This window comes from Dreissena polymorpha, chromosome 2 (assembly GCF_020536995.1).
Source record: "Dreissena polymorpha isolate Duluth1 chromosome 2, UMN_Dpol_1.0, whole genome shotgun sequence".
Lineage (NCBI taxonomy): Eukaryota > Metazoa > Mollusca > Bivalvia > Myida > Dreissenidae > Dreissena > Dreissena polymorpha.
Genome location: NC_068356.1, coordinates 85,468,501 through 85,486,661, shown reverse-complemented (window position 1 = coordinate 85,486,661; position 18,161 = coordinate 85,468,501). Strand labels below are relative to the sequence as shown.

The following is an 18,161-nucleotide window of genomic DNA, read 5'->3' as shown; positions in this document are numbered from 1 at the left end:
GATCTAAAATGAAATTCACTCTGTATCAAATTAAGTCTTTTCGAAGAGATTCCCATCACTTGGGTCCAATAACTTATGCACAATGTATCAGCCATCTTTGTATGATTTCTCCTATAGAAAGAACTCCCTGATGGTCTGTTGATCTTGACTGTTATTTCAGGACCAATTAAAGCTATACAACAAAAGAGAAATATTGACACAGTGGCCATTTGAGACTTATGTTTGTAAAACATCGTAAGGAGACATTGTCAAGGGAATCAGAACCCGGAGTTCTGCTTGTAATAAATTTATATGAGTCTCATTCTGGAAAAACAGGGCTTAATGCATGTGCATTAAGTGTCGTCCCAGATTGGCCTGTGCAATCTGCACAGGCTTATCAGGCTGGCAACACTTTCTGCTTTTGTGGAAGATTTTATGTAAAGGAAGTTCATACCGAAAATCCAGTTTATGCAGAGGCTTACAATCTGAGTAAACACTTTACACGCATTGCATGAAGCCTAGTTTTCCTAGAATGCTTTTTAGAAGGATCCTTTTTGTTTCCAATGATAGTCCAAATTCTTTTTTACAGTTCAGACTTATTGGCAGCTATTGTAAAAGGCTTCAGATATCCTTTTTTCAAGTATCATAAACATTACCTTAGATGCTCTTTTGAATTTTGTAAGTTCACAAATCATAAACATTATGCATAAAATCAAATTAGTATGCCTATTAACAACTGGTATGAAATAAGTAGCAGTTTTTTTACCTCAGTACAATATTTTACATTAACCTTTCATATATATTTTTTATCCCACGCCATTGGCGGAGGGATATTATTTTGGTGTTGTCCGTCCCGCACTTTTGTGTCCGGAGCCATATCTTGGAAGTGCTTGGGTGGATTTCATTGAAACTTGGTATCAGTATATATATGGATTCGAGGATGATGCACGCCAAATGGCATTGTACACCATCTGTTAATAACGGAGTTATGGCCCTTTGTATCTTGAAAAAATGCTTTTTAATATACACTTAGAGCTATATCTCCATTAACACATGAGCCAGAGCCATGAAACTTGCCATAGTTGTTCTCAATCAGGCTGCTTCACATTGAACACCCATGATCCTAGGAGCTAAGGTCAAGGTCACACATTGAGGTCGAAGGTCACACATTTGATCAATTATTCATTATTAAGTCATTCCTTTACTATATATATGCATCAAGGGATTCTGCAATAACTGTCCACAATTGTTCTCCATTATCTAGCTGAGTGTCAAATATAAGATCCTGTGAGGTTGCTATGGTCATGGTCAAAGTCACACACAAAGGTCAAAATCACACATTTTGATTAAATATGTCTTATTTGGTAAGGATTCTACCATAATAAAATGGATCTTATCATCAGAAACCTGCCATACCTCCATTCAATTACAAAAACTGTCCCATATACAGACCGCCACCTTGTTGCTGTGAAACTCGATAACCCTTGCAATGACAATTAGTAGGAACAGATTGAAGGTAATATCCCTTAAAGTGCCAGATTCATTTGTATTATTTTGTTGTTTTCTATTATATTTATGAAGTAAACCATCATTCTCTCAAACATCATCATGGGGACGATGAAGTAGGATTTACAAAGTGAATATACATGTATGTGACTAATCATGTTTCCAAAATGAAACCAATGAATCCCGTACTTAATGATGGGTGATTAACCTTAAAAACTTATTTATGTTATTTCCACGTATGTCATGGCGGATGTTAATTGTGTTCACTTTGCAACACTCTGAAGATTTAGTGTATATTAAGATTGAATGTTTTCGTGGAAAAGGCAAGACTTTTTAATTAACCTAAATAAATATTGAACGCTCAAGAACCCTCCTCTTTCTTAGTTTTGAGTTATTGTCCTTTGTTATTTTTGTATGTTGTTACTTTTCGGGGCAAAAACTCAGGATGTAAGATTTCTATTTAAGGAAATTCTCATAAAAAGCACTTTCTCTTTTTGTTGTGATACTATCAATGTTTATTTATTCATATTTTATTGTCTGCAAACCCATCACAGGTATAAATAATTAACAAAAGGCACAACCCTTCACTTATACCTCTTGTTTTAGTTCTACACCCATCCATAATCAAAATTTATTTGGCGGGGGAGATCAATTAAACGAATTTGCTTGTTTTTTTTATAAATTCTTCATATTGACAAATGATGTCACTAAATATCAGTTTAATATCCAGTAGTTAAATTGTTAAAAAATCATACAGGTTTAACTTAATTCATGGCTTCAATCAAGTAAAAGGGACATATTAGAAATTGTCATTTTCTTAAACATTATCATGTGCTAGCAATGACTACCTACTTCATTTATGTGGTGAATCTAAAAAGTAATTGCTATTTAATGGAGAAAGGTAATTCGTATCTAAATTATTTCCCGCTGTTAACATTGATTTCCTCTGGAGAAATCTAAAAGCTAATGTTGTATGACACTCTCCAAGGGTTGTATGTATAAACATTAGGAGGGTCTATATTGTCTTTTAGTTTCATATTGGGTGATAAACATTTTAGCTATAAAATTAGAGTTCTAACTTGTTTTTCACTATAGGATCATTAATTTTGTGCATAAAAGAATAAGAATGTAACTGTGAGCGTGTATTGAATGTTTGATTAATGGTAGCTTAATTACAATGTGCAGAAAGTGTGGAAAGACTTAAATGGGGACAAATAACCTACCCCCGTGAATCAAATAAACACAGTCACATTGATTATTATTTTGATGATATTATCAACCATGTTTACAAAACTGTATAAATGGTCAACCATTTGTCTCATTCCATGATCTATAATATTGTCAGCAGTCTTCAAAGGCTATTGTGAGGTATTTTTATAGAGCTGCAACGATTCACCAACAGCTCGATTTGATTCGATTTCGATTTCAGACACTCCGATACCGATTTTTTTTATTTGATTCATCTTCAAACCTAGTTATATCATATATTCACTCTTATGCCTCAAAATTCACATTTCTGTTCAAATGTGATTTCAATAAAACACATAAAAAAGAAAAGCAAATAAGGAATTTTAATATAAAAACTTCTGACTAGAAGATTGTGTTGATTACACAATAATATATAAAAAATAAATAAATAATCATAAGAACGTATCTGGAATCAGTTGAATGATAGTACTATCACTATTATACTTTTACCCAAAACCGCTATAAGCTTGTCTACCATTGTACCATGACAGCATCACCTGTTACCTGTAGGACAAATCACATTCTCTAATAAACTTAAGAAAATTCCAACAGAAATAGAACTACTTTTCTGGCTCGCGACTTCAGTAGTTGCACTTGTGCGACCTCTTAGTCTTGCTAAATCAACGTTATGTTTGCGTTTGACATGTTGCAATAGATTAGTGGTTGAGCTGGACTTTGCGTACGCCACATCCGTGAAGCACAGTTTACACTTTGCTTTATCGGTAGGGCTGCCATCCCGAAACCCAAAATACTGCCACACTTTTGATTTTAGCTTCTTAGGCGCATCTGATAATTTCAATTTGTCGGCAACAACTTGTTCAGCCATTTTGACGCTTTTTCCGAAAGTAGACTGTTATGCGCTTATTGATTGGATGACTAAAGTAATAAGCAACCAATCGCGCGGGTCGTAATTACAGGTAAAGATAAAACCTTCACCTTCCCGTATCAATAGTCAGAATACAGCGTGCTTTACGTATCTATGTATATATATGTATATATGTTAAAGAATCGAATCGAATTTGGTAGGTTTGTTATCGTAAACGAATCAAAGCATTTCAAATCGATTTTCGATGAATCGGATCGAATCATTGCAGCTCTAGTGAGGTACTATGACTATTTCCACTTTTATGGAAGTTTTTTACTATCCTAAATACAGTGTAGGCAGAGAGTGTTGTCCCAGATTAGCTTGTGCCGACTGCACAGGCTAATTGGAAACAAAGCAAAACACATACATTAAGCCGCAGTGTTCAAGAGTGTTTTTCTTGTTTTGAGAGGTCTTATAACCACCCAAAGGCACCATGGATGCCAAAATGTATGGTCGATTAGAAATAGTAACCAGTAGGCATAAGACACTGAATATTTCCATTTCCAATTTGGCTGTAAAGCCCCTGATGAAAGATCTCCTAATTGAATAAATAATTTGATCCATAAAGTTAATAGATGTCTTATTGCTAAGGGGGAATTGTATCAAGTCTGCAAATAATTCTTACGAGATATTGTTGCTTTAGAAATGATTCCAGCATATATATTGTATGTAAATTTGGTACTAGAAAGACCGGAATATAGTGTTTCCTTTTCTGATTAAATTTACATAAGTATTTGCACATCTTAAAATTAACTTTTTGCACTTCTGTAGTTTGTTGTATGTTTTATTTAGAGGACATTGTGATGGTAAATTATGAAGGATAACTTGTGAATTATGATTTAGTTGATATGTAAGAGTTAGCTCCCTTGATTATTGTACATTTTGGTTGCCCATATACTTGTTGCTCTGTTGAGAATCAGTAATCTCAGTCATATCTTGATCATTCTTTTATAATGGCTATTTTCAGACAAATGGAAGTTTGTGTAAGTAAATGAATTGTCTCCATTGTTTAAGTACTCAAAAATTCAAAAAACATTACAGCATTGTTAATTTGGATAAGTTAAAGGTGTTTATAATAACCTTGCCATTTGTTGATTTTGTTTACACCAAGTGACAGCCCATGGATTTTTAGTTCTTGATTTGTAATATTTTTGGTCTATTTTCAGCCAATCAGAAGCTCAGAAAATAGACCAGGAGCATCTCAGGGAATATGCAATGGTCTGATTTAGCCAATCAGAAGCTCAATCTTATTCTGTTTTTGATTGGTCTATTTTCAGCCAGGTGGAAGCTCAGAACATAGATCAGGAGCTGTTCACAGAGTATGCATTCAGTGTGGAGCAGTTGATGGAACTGGCAGGATACAGCTGTGCAGTGGCCATTGCTAAGGTGCCCTGAAGTATATGCAATGGATGGAGCTGTGTTCTGGGAAAACTGGGCTTAATGCATAAAGTGTTATCCCAAATTAAACTGTTAAGTCAGGCACTCTGTCACCTTTGTGGCAATTGTACTTAAAGCAAAGCTCTTCTAAACGAAAATCAAGTCTAAACACAAAGTGTTGTCTCCCTGGGTGGATTGCAAGACTAATCTGTGACTACACTTTATGCACATGCATTAAGTCCATTTTTTTTCCAGAAAGCAGCTTAAGTATTATTGAGTCGTTATAAAGCATGCAATATGTTTACCTTACTTTAGCATATGCATACCCAGCTATTGTGATTTTGTTACCATTCACCATCTGGCATAAGGGTTCAATTTAAGCTCTTTTTTTATCTACGCAGAATATATATCAGTTTTCTTTTGTCTTCACTTTCAGACTATAAGAATCACTTACCCATGTTCATTTTAGGATGGTAAATGTATAATAAGCAAGGGTCATAAATAATTTTCAACCTCTCATTCATTAAGTTTTCAAGTTGTAACTCTAAATATGAATTGGTAGATTTGCTTCAGCTCAACATGATTACAATGTTGCCATTTATCTTGTATTCCACTGACTCCATCATCTTTATCAAAATTGTTCTTACAGCCACTTTCTGATTATGATCAATGAAGTTACTCTTGATAAGGGATCATACAGAACTATCAAAGGGATATATTTGAATGTTTGCAAATGGTGTTAAATAATTAAGTTCTCAGACATTCATTAACATGTTGGTTGGCAGACTGGATATTGAAACAGTTGGAGGTTTTGCTGCAGTGTCATTGAAATCCAGACATGAGCCCTGCCCTGGGATGTGTAAAATGTCATCCCAGATAAGCCTGTGCAGTTCCACGCTTCCCCTTGTATGGAATGTTTTGTTCAAAGAAGTCTCTTTAAACAGAAATCCATTCTTTGTGCAAACTGTTGTCGAAGATAAGCCTGTGTTTGTGTTCAGGAAGTCTGGTTAGTGCTCAAGGGTCATCATAGCCTTCTGGTTCATATGCAACACATAAAGGTTCATATGCAACACATAAGATTTTGTCATAAAGTTTGTGTACTGATTAATTATTCATCACAGCGTGCTCAAAAATAATGTTTCCCATACAAGACCAAATTTGCAAAAATGCTACATCTACATAATGATCTTCCCTGAAAATATACTGCCATGCAATTTGATCCTATAGGAAACTGTTGTTGTAATCAGAGAATTGCCTGTATTTACATACAAAACCTTTTAGGTCTTATAAATAATTTAGGTAATTACCCCTGTAGTTTCTTGGCCATTTAGAACTACCAGACAGAGCGTTTTTCTTTAGACTGAAAAGTATGTTGTCAATGTAGTTCCCAATTTTGGTACTTCAGAGATATATATCATGTTTGACAGATGTTTGTAATAAAAATGTTGCAGTGTCTGATTGGAAAACAGGAATTTAACATGTTTTATAGTCAACCATTTTCTGCTCAGAAGCACAGTGAACATGGTTATATACAAACCAGTATATTTGTCATGGTCAGATAGAAATTCCAATTGCCAAAATTTATATTAAAATATTTCATCAACTTGAAAGTAAACCATGACATGATTTTGGTCTTCTTTTAGATTCCACAGCTTAAGTACCTTATGCTTTTCCAATCTACATTGATATTTATGCATGGATTCTTGTCGATTTGTATTTTATGTAGATGGTTGGACCACTTTTACCAAGATAAACAAGATCAACCAAGTATTATATTAGCTTGCAAAACAAACATTCTTGAAATTCACATTATAAAATAGTTGACATTTGAGTTAGCATTAAAATGCTCATAATTTTGAAAGTTGATTGTACGTCCCTGGGTCACGAACAGGTCAAAGTCAATGAATTGCATACCAAAAAATATATTGTTTTTTTTTCATTTTCATTTTCTTGTGTGTTTTTGTCATCACAATTCAATAAAAACATTTAATTGAAATAAAGCAATTGCATGCACAATGTTATGAATTACATGTACTATATATTATAATAAAAAATGAACATTTACAAACAAGTTAAACAAATTGTGGTAAATTATGTTAGGTCTGAAAAATTCGTAGCAAGTCTTACGCAATTTACTTGTAAGTCAGACAAGATGTTTGACTGAGAATAATTTTTTATGAAGACTTGTTTATGCAAAACATTTTAATCCTCATAATTATTAATGTACTTTTTCTCTTATGTACACAAAATTGTAACATATAAAGTGTTTGTTATGTAGGTTCTATAGGTAGAACATTTTATAGGTAGAACATTTTCATGTTGAATGATCTTTTCAAAGCAGATTTAAAATTTGCAAAAGTATTGTAATGTTCAAACTCAAGATGAGCTATTGGGATCACTGTATGTCCTACAGTGTACATCGTATTATGACAACTTTAAGCTTTAAGCTGTAAGTTAATTCTATAAATTCTATTATGGTTTGGTATTGTGCTGTTTGGGGAAACCTGGAGCACCTGGAGTAAAGCCCACATGTCTGGTATGGTGATCACTATCCTAATCCGATATGACTTGTGTGGGGATTGAATCCTTATGACCTTAGGTGGGAAGCGAGTGTAACAACCCCTAAGCCAGAGAACAGAAGTGTGTCAACTTTGGTTCCCTATATTAATTCCGAAAAGGAAATTTTATTGACTTACTAGTGCTTAATGACACATTTGAACAACTTTTCAAGTCAAAATGGATGGGTTTTTTTTCAAGGAGATTTGATTAGTGCATGTTCAACACATGGAAGGTCATGAATATTATACATATGCTGTAACAGAAGAAGCATAATGAAGTTCCATGTCTATTTCAGAATTACATTTGCTGCACATTTTTCAAATTCAGTGTTACCCATTAGGAAAAAAAATCCCATTCAATTTGCTGCATATTACCGGTAAGTGTTACTTGTTTGCTGCATATTTTTCGAATAAAGTGATACCAATTTGCTGCATATTTTCCACATCCAGTGTTATCCATTAGAAGAAATGACAAAGGACAACCATGCAGTGCTGGTCTGCTGCGGCCCGGGCAATAATGGAGGGGATGGACTTGTGTGCGCCAGACACTTGAAGATGTTTGTAAGTATATGAGGAAGCAATAATTTTCTGGAAGCACCAAGGGTTACAAGGTAGTTTTCTACTGGATTTTGCATTTTTTAACCAGGTCTTCCGAAGGAAAAAACTGGTTATTAGATTGGCGAATGTCGGCTGTTGGGTGGGTGGAACAAGCTTGTCAGGGCAATAACTTTGTCGTTCATTGTGAGATTTTAAAATCATTTGGCACATTTGTTCACCGTCATTAGACGGTGTGTCGTGCAAAAGAATTACATCGATATCTCCAAGGTCAAGAGTCGCCACAAATAAAATAGATTTATTTTGAAACAAGGGGGTAACTATCATCAATCAGTTCAGTTTGAGTTGTCTCCCTTTATCAGACTTTTTTTTCAAATTGAAAACCTGGTTTTGTGACAATTTTGTCCCTTGTTTCTATCATAAGTTGCTTTTTCAGACAAAAGCTGAATGAAGAGGCATCCATGTAAACTGCACACATTTCTAGTTTCCTTTTCCTTGTTGATTAGAGAAAAAAGAAGACCTTTACTTTTTCACTTGTCCTCAGGGTCTACCAGATTCATTTTTGACTTGTGAGGGCCTATATTTTGGTTTCATTGGACAGTCAGACTATTGTTCATGTCAAGCACTGCACTGTACGAAATTTTGTCTCAATTGTACGTGCCAACCATATTCTATCCAAAGCACCACAGCAAGCCCTTGTTTGACTACCTGTGCAAACTGATTGGGTTTGAATCTTGCATGGATTCAATGCTTACAAACCTACCATATTTTAATTTACCCAAATGGGCTTAATCATGAAAATAATTGGACTATGACTAATTGAGCTGTGCTGTTGGAAAACATGGCTTAATGCATGTATGTACAGCCTGGTCCCTGATTACCCTGTGCAGTCTGCATATACTTATCTGGGACCATCGTCTCTGCTTTTATTGTATTTTTTACTTAAGGTAGCACACCTCTAATGATTTCCCGTGATTTATTTTACGATCATTGCTGATCTTCAATGATCGGTTATTTCAGAGATATGCATTTTATTTTTTTCAAACTTCGAATTTTGATATGTGTTTACCTAATTCATTTAGAATACATTATTTTCACTATAAATATTGACTTTGATCCAATTATCATCTGAAAAATATGATTTTGCAATTTCTTCAAAGATTGACGAGCCGTTTTACCTGTTTACTTATGGATATCTAATTTAAAGTTCCACTGATGTGAAGTTGTCGTGGCCGAGTGGTTAAGGGGATGGACTAGAAATCTTTTGGGATCTTCCCGCCCAGGTTCGAATCCTGCCGACATCGCATACTTTTTGCGACGCGTTTTATTTCTTTTCTAACGTAATTTGATTTAATATAGCATATAAGCTATGTTTATTGTTTAATTTGTTGAAATTTGTATGCACATCCTTCAATTTTTAAAATTAAAACAACGTAATTGCTAAATTGGGTAATATTGCTGAAAATACGAATGATGCATGTTGCATTTTTATTTTTATTTCAAAAAGTAAATGGTAAATCTGTCTATTTCTTGGTAGTTTTGCTGTATATAGTGTTTCTATAAAAAATTAGTTAAAAATATAACTTAAATGATACTATTTTGAATTTTATGACACTTTGTTTTTAACCGACCCAATTTTTACTTGGCTGAAATCACTTTCATTTCATGGCGCTATTCCATAGATAAAAATTTGTAAAAAATAAATGTCTGTAAAAGAATACTTATTTTATCTTGTTTAAATTTTAAACAACTTTACTGCATCTGTACACACCAACTGCATGCCCATATTTGGAAATTTGAATGAATTATGGAACTTTTATATACCCCAGGGGTGAAAATAAACTGGACAAAAGCTGAGCGTGAGGGTGGTTTTGAAAATATCAGTATATTTTTTTTTAAAGCATGGAAAGCCTACCTACAAATTTGCATGTAGTTTAGTGAAATGATGCTGATTAGGAAAATAATTAATTAAATTATATTTGGATATGTGCCCATTAGGGGTGCGCTACCTTAAAAGAAAGTGTATTCTTAGCAGAAATCTAGTTTTAAGCGGAGAGTGTTGTCACTGATAAGCTTGTGTGGACTTCACAGGCTAATCTGCAAAGGTTTACAAGCCAACTATATTCTACCATAAACGTGAAAATAATTAGTATAAAACTAAATGTATTCTAGGGTTACAAGCCGACTGTATTTTACCCCAAGCGGCCCAGCCAGGCCCTGTTTGACAACCTCTGGAAGCAATGTGAAGGCATGGACATGCCCCTGCTGTCATTCTTCCCTTCAGAGGCTCACCTCATCACAGACTCCTACAACTTTGTGGTAGACGCTTTGTTTGGATTTAGCTTTAAAGGTAAGTTTTGGTTTAAGTTGTTAAACCACTTTATTGTAAGCCTAGTTTTGTTCAAGATAAATTTATAAGTGAAAACATTAAGTGAAAGGGATAATTTTGTTAAAATAACAAGTTCTTTGACAGATTTTCATCAATCTTTATATTCTTCATGTACATGTTTAATCTTTTTATCTCGATAATATTCAAAATGGTTGACTGGTTTCCTTCTTTGAAGATTGCTCTGTGCAAAATGTTTTCAATTTTCATCGCAAGGTCCATTAAATATGATATGTGTTTTGGAAATTTTCAGGGCCAGTTCGACCAGAATTTGAACCTGTTATGGAGACATTGAAGAAAGTGGAATCACCAATATGCAGTATTGATGTCCCTTCTGGTATACTGAATACTTATTGCAGTGATATCCTTTTATGAGCCTTGTTCTGGGAAAACAGGGCTTAATTCATGTGCAGTCTGCTCAGGCCAATTTGGGACGAAACCTTCCACTTTTATGGATGTTAGTAGTTAAAGGAATTTTTTAAATGAAAATCCAGTTTAGGTGGAAGGTGTTGTTACTTATTAGCCTCTGCAGACTGCACAGGCTAATTTGCGACAAAACTATGAACATGTGTTAAGTCTTTTCTCAAAACAAGGCTTATTATTGTTACTGAGGCTGCTTTAGTATTTCTTTAAATTACCATGTTAAGTGTTTTTATCCTAAATATATCTCAATGGAATATTCCTTTCATTCATGTATTTATCTTGTAATTATTATTTAATATATTGACTAAATCTTGAAGAAAAAATTCACTAGCCATATTTTTATGCCCCCGAAGGAGGGCATATATAGTGATCACACTGTCCATCTGTCTGTCCTTCCGTCACACTTTTGGGTTTAGGTTTTGAAAAATGCTCATAACTTCTATGTCGCTTCAGATGTAACTTTCATATTGGGTATGCATGTGTAATTTCCATACGCACACAAATTTTGACCCCTTTGACCTTGACCTTGAACTTAGGGTCCGAGTTTAGGTTTCAAAATCTGCATTTAGGTTTCGAAAAAAACGTTTTTGGGGGGCATTATATCTTTCGATGGAGACAGCTCTTGTTTCTATACCTTGCAATTTCAACTCGTCCCCACAGAAGTAATGTGGCGAGGCCTGAATGGAATCCACGATCCTCAGATTTCCATTGCTTTACCAACTGACCTAGACAGGATGATAAATGTGTTGAATGGTTGTTCCTGTACATTTGAATCATAAAAATTTTAGTACTTGCACACATTTCCTTGACATTCGCAAAAGTGTCTCAGGAACAAGTGTGGATAATTATAAACAGAAATATAAAATAAGAATTGATAAAAGCAAAAGCTCAGCAATGATTTAATAAAAACTTAATAAAAGATAACTTTATGTCTTAATATGTAATGAAGTATTAGCGGTCTATTTGGGCAATTCATATTTTAAAAAGAACATAATTAAGATGAAACTTTTTTTCATTATAATGCTCATAATCTTATATTCACTAGAATATAAATACCATGCATATTTTTTACCTTTCTGTGTGCTCAAATATATGTTAATTGTAGCCCTTTCCAGTAATTTGGTATAAAATATAATCATGCTCCATACAACTAACTACTAGTTCATCTATTATGCACATTTTCATAGTTTCCTGTAACTTATTCACTAATGTGGCGTTCAAACATTAAACACTTAATCTCGCATTTCTTACGTCTTTACGTTTCATACTCAATATTAAATATAGAACATAATTCTTCAATTGTTAACGTTTCCATTAAACACTTTACCATTCAATATACATTGGCAGTGACATGAAGTTTGATTTTATGTTGTTGTTTTTAACTGATTTAGCTTGTTTAATTTCTTGTACTTAATTTGAGTTAAAAGTATGTTTAAGATCATTTTGTAAAATAAATAAATGTGATTGATCATTTATAGTCTATAGAGCAAAGGGTAACTAGCAGAAAGTTATCTTCCCATTCATATATTAATTCAACGTAGATTAACAAAACAATATATGATGTTGTTTTAAAATTAGGCAGGGGTGTTGAAAACATTGTGAAATCTCTAACTTAATAACATGAAACGTATTATATTGTCTTTAATTTATTTGTAAAGAAATGTACCCTCTGATTTTCATTTTTTAACACAAGCCAGTTCAGGTTGTTGAAAATATTGACAAAAACTCTTTAATTCAAGTGCATTCTTGTATTAAGTTTATTTGCTAATATTCCTATTGGATATGAAAAGAGGGTGAACACTCTTTTAACTAAAAAGTAGAAATGTATTTAAAAAAAAGTATACTCATGCATAAACAAATTGTTCTAATTACACCAGGCTGGGATGTGGAAAATGGGGACGAAAACGGGCTGAAACCTGATCTGCTGATTTCCCTGACTGCCCCAAAGCTCTGTGCCAAGCATTTCACAGGCAAACACCACTACCTGGGCGGGAGATTCGTACCAAAAACCCTAGAACAGAAGTACCAGCTTAACCTGCCAGCGTACCCGGGCACAGACTGTGTGGTCGAATTGAAACCGAATGATGATGCATAGTTGATATCTAGAACTTTGATTAGGAGTGTAGTTTTATTGCATTGTTATTTGTTTTACTTGATACTATGACGTATTTCTTGCAATTCAATGCATTTTAAATTTTTAGCATAGTGTATTTTTGTTCTTTTGTGGGCTGGTGGTCTGATAGATTTGTGGGAATTAATGCATGTGCATATAGTGTCGTCCCAGATTAGTCTGTGCAGTCTGCACAGGCTAATCAGGGATGACACTTTGCGCTTTTAATATATTTTTTGTTTCAAGAAAGTCTGTTCGTAGCAAAAATCCAGTTTAGGCTGAAAGAGTTGTCTCTGATTAGCTTGTGTGGACTGCACAGGCTAATCTTGGACAACACTATGCACATGCATTACACCCTCTTGTCACTGAGCGCGGCTCAATTATTTATTTTTAATAACTTGAGAAAATGAAAAGAGATAAGTTACAAACTTTATATATAGATTCCTTATTCTCTACCATGCAAGGTATTATATATGAGGAATCAAGGTCAAGGTTACGTGTATTAAATGTAAAAAAAATCTGCTCATTAGCATGAGTTTGAGTAAAGGCATTTTAATTAAACATCATACACGTATAACTGATGCAATTGTTTGGAGTTGCATTTGGTACATAACATGGATTGGGTCAATATCACATGGAGTTACTAAAATTAGAAATATGCATGGTTTCTGCTTTAAAACACACTAGTATTGCTATTGAGATGTCATATATAGACACTTAGTAGTGTTTCTATGGTTTTGGTGGGGTCAATGTCTAAATTTAAAACAGACAAGTGACATTTTTTCAAAATGTGTACAACTCATTTACTATTGTAATGTTACTTTCGTGTAAATGTCACTTGGCATTCAGCTTTATTAAAGGGGCCTTTTCACAGATTTGGCATGTTTTTGAAGTTTGTCGTTTAATGCTTTATATTGATAAATGTAAACATTAAATTTTAAAAGCTCTAGTAAAAAATCAAAAATAAAATTTAAAAAAGGAAAAAAAAAGTAGCTCGCAGCAGGGCTCGAACCAGTGACCCCCGGAATCCTGAAGTAAAAACGCATTAGCCAACTGAGCTATCCTGCCAAGCATACATAAGATGATCGAGTATTTTATACGCTATATAAGCAATCTTCGTAGTTTCACAAATTTAAACGACAATAACAAAACTCTCCAAATTATTCAATCGTTTCGCGTTGCAACGCTTTATAATTTTTAGGTTTTTAAATCGTCAAAAGATGCATATAATGGCTTTATTAGACCATGGCAAATGTTCAGTAATACTATTTCCTCACAAATAACATAACTAATCCGAAAATTTGCGAATCTGAAACAACTTTTTTCAGTTTTGTCAATTTACCAAACCGTGAAAAGATCCCTTTAAGGTTGCAGTAACACAAATAATAAGAATAGAAATAATATTTCTGTTGAAAAAACATATATTTGTCTCATGTTATGCCCTTGTGTACAATTAATTTGTAAAAGATTAAAACTGCAAAGATTAATTTTGAATGTTATTTTTGATGAAATTCAGCATGCACTTGTTGTTAATGTTTTTGATTAGAATCATACAGATGACATGCACAGTTATGGCGTTTAATAAAACTTTGATATATGTCAATATGTGGCTTAAATACATTATATTATCATAGATATTCTGTCATCAATTTATAGACATTTCACGGATTTTGTTTGTTATAATAAGCAGATTTTTTTATTTTCTCTTATTTATAATCTTTTTAAATTGAGAATAATATTTTTTCTGGTCATCAAATGTCCATGTATCTGAAATGGAATTTCACAATGGAATGTAATGGCATGGTTCTTTCAATAAAGACATGTTCTCTATGTATCAATAATATATGAAAGATTTTAATGAAAATTTGACTTATGTTTAAGAACACTCAGAAAATGTGCAAATGCATTGAATAAATTTTGTTTCATGAAAGAGAATAGTTTGTGTATAGTTTGGAATTTGTATATGTTCTTAAATAAAGTTACAAATCGCCAGGCAGTAAAACTCATGTTTTCATGTTTTAACAAAATTCTGAGACTTTCTATTCATGATGGATATAGAGTTAAACATTGGAAAAGGGAATAGCAGAGGAAAAAGGTTTCTTTCTTTATTATATTTTTTTAATAATTGTGAGATTGATTGATTTTGTAAAATGGATCGTCATAATTCCTTAACTATATGTATGGGCTTAATTATCCCTTATTGTTGTTTAAATTATCCTTGCATTTAGTTGAGGATTCGTCAGGCAGGTTGCATTTCCCAAGGTTTTGAGTTTTTATAACAATTATTGTAGAAATTGTTGTTAAGTCAATGGTTTTAACTTTTTCAATTTGTGGAGAGTTTGTTATGTTATTTGCATTAAATTAAAAAAAATAACTTTGTTATTCCATTCTTAAAACAAAAGGTTAAAAACTGTGTTGATTGGGTTTACTGAATTAAAATACTCTTTTTTTTACATTTCTAACAGTCTTCATGATCACATATACTTATCCTTTTAGTTTCTTTTGTTTTCTGGATATGTTCCCTTAAAAGAACGCGCTATATAGCAGTTGCCCTGTGAGAATGAGTATCTGTGTGAAAATTGCTATTTCAGCCATAACTTTGCCATATATTGATGGATTTTAAAATGAAACGGAAAAACTTTCCAAAACTGACATTTCTCAAATTTAAGTACCGTTAATATTTAATTTTAGCCTCTTTGAGATAAAGTATGCAGTTAAAGTCTTATTTATTGATAAGTTTTGCTCAAACAATGCAATTTCACCATGCAATTTATGAGCAGAGTTGGTCTTCCCATGGAATTTTTTTATTTTGCCTTTGGCTTTTTGTGGGTCCCATGAGTTTTTGCCTGCTTTTTAGCTCACCTGAGCACAACATGCTCATGGTGAGCTTTAATAAACGTCTTTTGTCCGTCGTCCGTCCGTCGTCAACATTTTGCCTTGTGAATACTCTAGAGGCCACATTTATCAGGGGGGCACGCGTATACGGGAGCTTACCGCGTTTAAGTGAGAAAGTTGTTGCAAAACTTCAAAGATGGCGTCGTTTGTTGGATTTTCTTAAAGGAAGGGAGGATATTTTCACCCGGTAAGCCCCTTTGTATTTATAATTATTTTAAATGAATACGCCGTTTCGGCTCTCCGCTGTGTGTGCTTCCCTCGGTTTTTTGTTTCAAGTTCGTAGACGTCGGGATAAAAAAGTTATTGAAGGAAAACCGTCCACAAATCTGTTGTCTACTTACGGGACGTTCGATAAATTGGATGTACAAATATCATTTTCTCTTATAATACACAGTATTGACACACGTGAACAGTAAAATATAAATAAAATCATGATTATTTCATTTTACCGACGCCGTTTTATCACGGATAATTAATTTATTGGCAAACGTTATTGGTTTAACCCCCTTATTTGGAACTGACTTCCTTTTAAGCACATTTTGGGACCTGACTTCCAAATGACAAACAGCTCTTTCATATGTAAAAGAGCTTGACATGATATACCTACCCATCTTAAATAAAGTGTATATGTGTACTTCAATATTATAGTTTTATAGCATGCTACGTGGTGCAATATAAGTGTTTTCTTAATCACGTTACTTACTGTAGAATAATAATAATACTGTTCGAAAAACCTGCCGACAATTGAATCAATTCACCTATTTTCAAGAAGATGGGTTGTGTGGTGGCTGATGTACGAGATAATAGAACGTTTATCTTTCAGTAATATTATAATTAATTTCATGTATTTTATGACGTGTCGACCTTATTCTGCTATGAACTTTTTTTAACCATTCTTTTACTGTCTTTTCAGATGATGCAGGTTAAAGGGCGAAAATAAGTGCATCTTTCATTGCAGTATATGTAATGAGAAATTTTATATCAGGGGAGGATTGAGATATCATGCCCCATTCATGGAGCACATGAGTTTAAATGTAGAATATGCAAGAAAGAATCCTTCAACAGAGCCGGACTAAAACAGCAAATAAAAAACACGAACATAACAAAACATGTATAGCTGATGTTTGTAGTGTTTTTGTTTTATTTATAAAGTCTACATAGACACGTCTGACATATAATTGCTATGAGTGCTACTTACTTACACGTTTTATTCCGTATATGTCATGATGCCAGTTTCTCACTTTGCTATGAAAATAAACCATTATCTGTGTTACGTCATTTCTTCCAACGATGTCTCTGCATAAATATTCAATTGTATTCAGCACTTACATACATGATAAAAAAGATTTGGGTCGGATTTAATTCGTTATGCATTTGACATATTAACATTACTTACGATTAGAGAAGGCTATGTTAGGAACAAACGAAATAATCTTTCTAAGTGAACCGATACTTTATTCTCTCAATACAACAGTCATAAATAATATGTATTCACATAAGTATAAAAGAGAAAAAACATACATGTATAAAAATTATATTGATCACTTCTACTGAAATCATATCGTGTATTGCATTTGCACAAATCTTTCTATCCAGTACAAAATCACTTTTTGCGATTATAATATAGTGACCAACTCAGAACTGGTTTAAAAAAGGTCGCCCAAAATGTGTCACATACATGTATCAGTATCGTTATGGTAAAACGCTTCAAATGTCATTGTATTAAATAAGCAATTCATATTAAAGTATCATAAAAAAAAACATCCACCGATATGCATCTTCTAAGCAGATGCCAGGTATTCCAAATTGCTTCATGTATTCCGAATCGCAACAATGGCAGTATTTGGTTACATCAACCTTATACTAGTATCAAACCGGCTTTACCCTCTTCTGTTTTTCATAACACGTTTATTGCACGTATATGTGATTGTTTGGCAAGGTACTTCGACGTAATCTTTTTTGTTTGATTGGTGGGTTTTCATGTACCTATCGCATTCTAGAGCGGTACACACTTCGTTACGCCGTCTTTTTTAATCTTGGCATCCTCAACATATATAACTGGCGTCTAGATATCTGGAAATAGTAAGCATAGTATTCCGTTGGATGCATATTCAAACATAAGTATGTCCATATGTGTTGAAATAAACAGGTAAGAATTACACTGTTAATAATACCGTCGATTGTCTTATATTAATCACACTAAACGTTAGCGTTAAGTACGCGATAATAGCCGATTAAACATATAATAATAAAAATTAA

General features: G+C 33.4%; 1 protein-coding gene across 12 annotated transcripts in view; it reads left to right on the top strand.

Annotated features, from left to right (window-relative positions):
• The window catches only part of LOC127867914 (NAD(P)H-hydrate epimerase-like), a 124,071-nt gene extending 108,736 nt beyond the window's left edge, over positions 1-15,335 (top strand). For all 12 annotated transcript variants that reach the window (XM_052409431.1, XM_052409432.1, XM_052409433.1 and 9 more), the window contains 5 exons: positions 4,876-4,984; positions 7,984-8,094; positions 10,261-10,438; positions 10,728-10,811; positions 12,775-15,335. In XM_052409431.1, coding sequence (XP_052265391.1) covers positions 4,876-4,984; positions 7,984-8,094; positions 10,261-10,438; positions 10,728-10,811; positions 12,775-12,992 — 700 coding nt within the window. In that variant the 3' untranslated portion in view covers positions 12,993-15,335. The remainder of the gene's footprint in view (positions 1-4,875; positions 4,985-7,983; positions 8,095-10,260; positions 10,439-10,727; positions 10,812-12,774) is intronic.
• Positions 15,336-18,161: the final 2,826 nt, after the last annotated feature.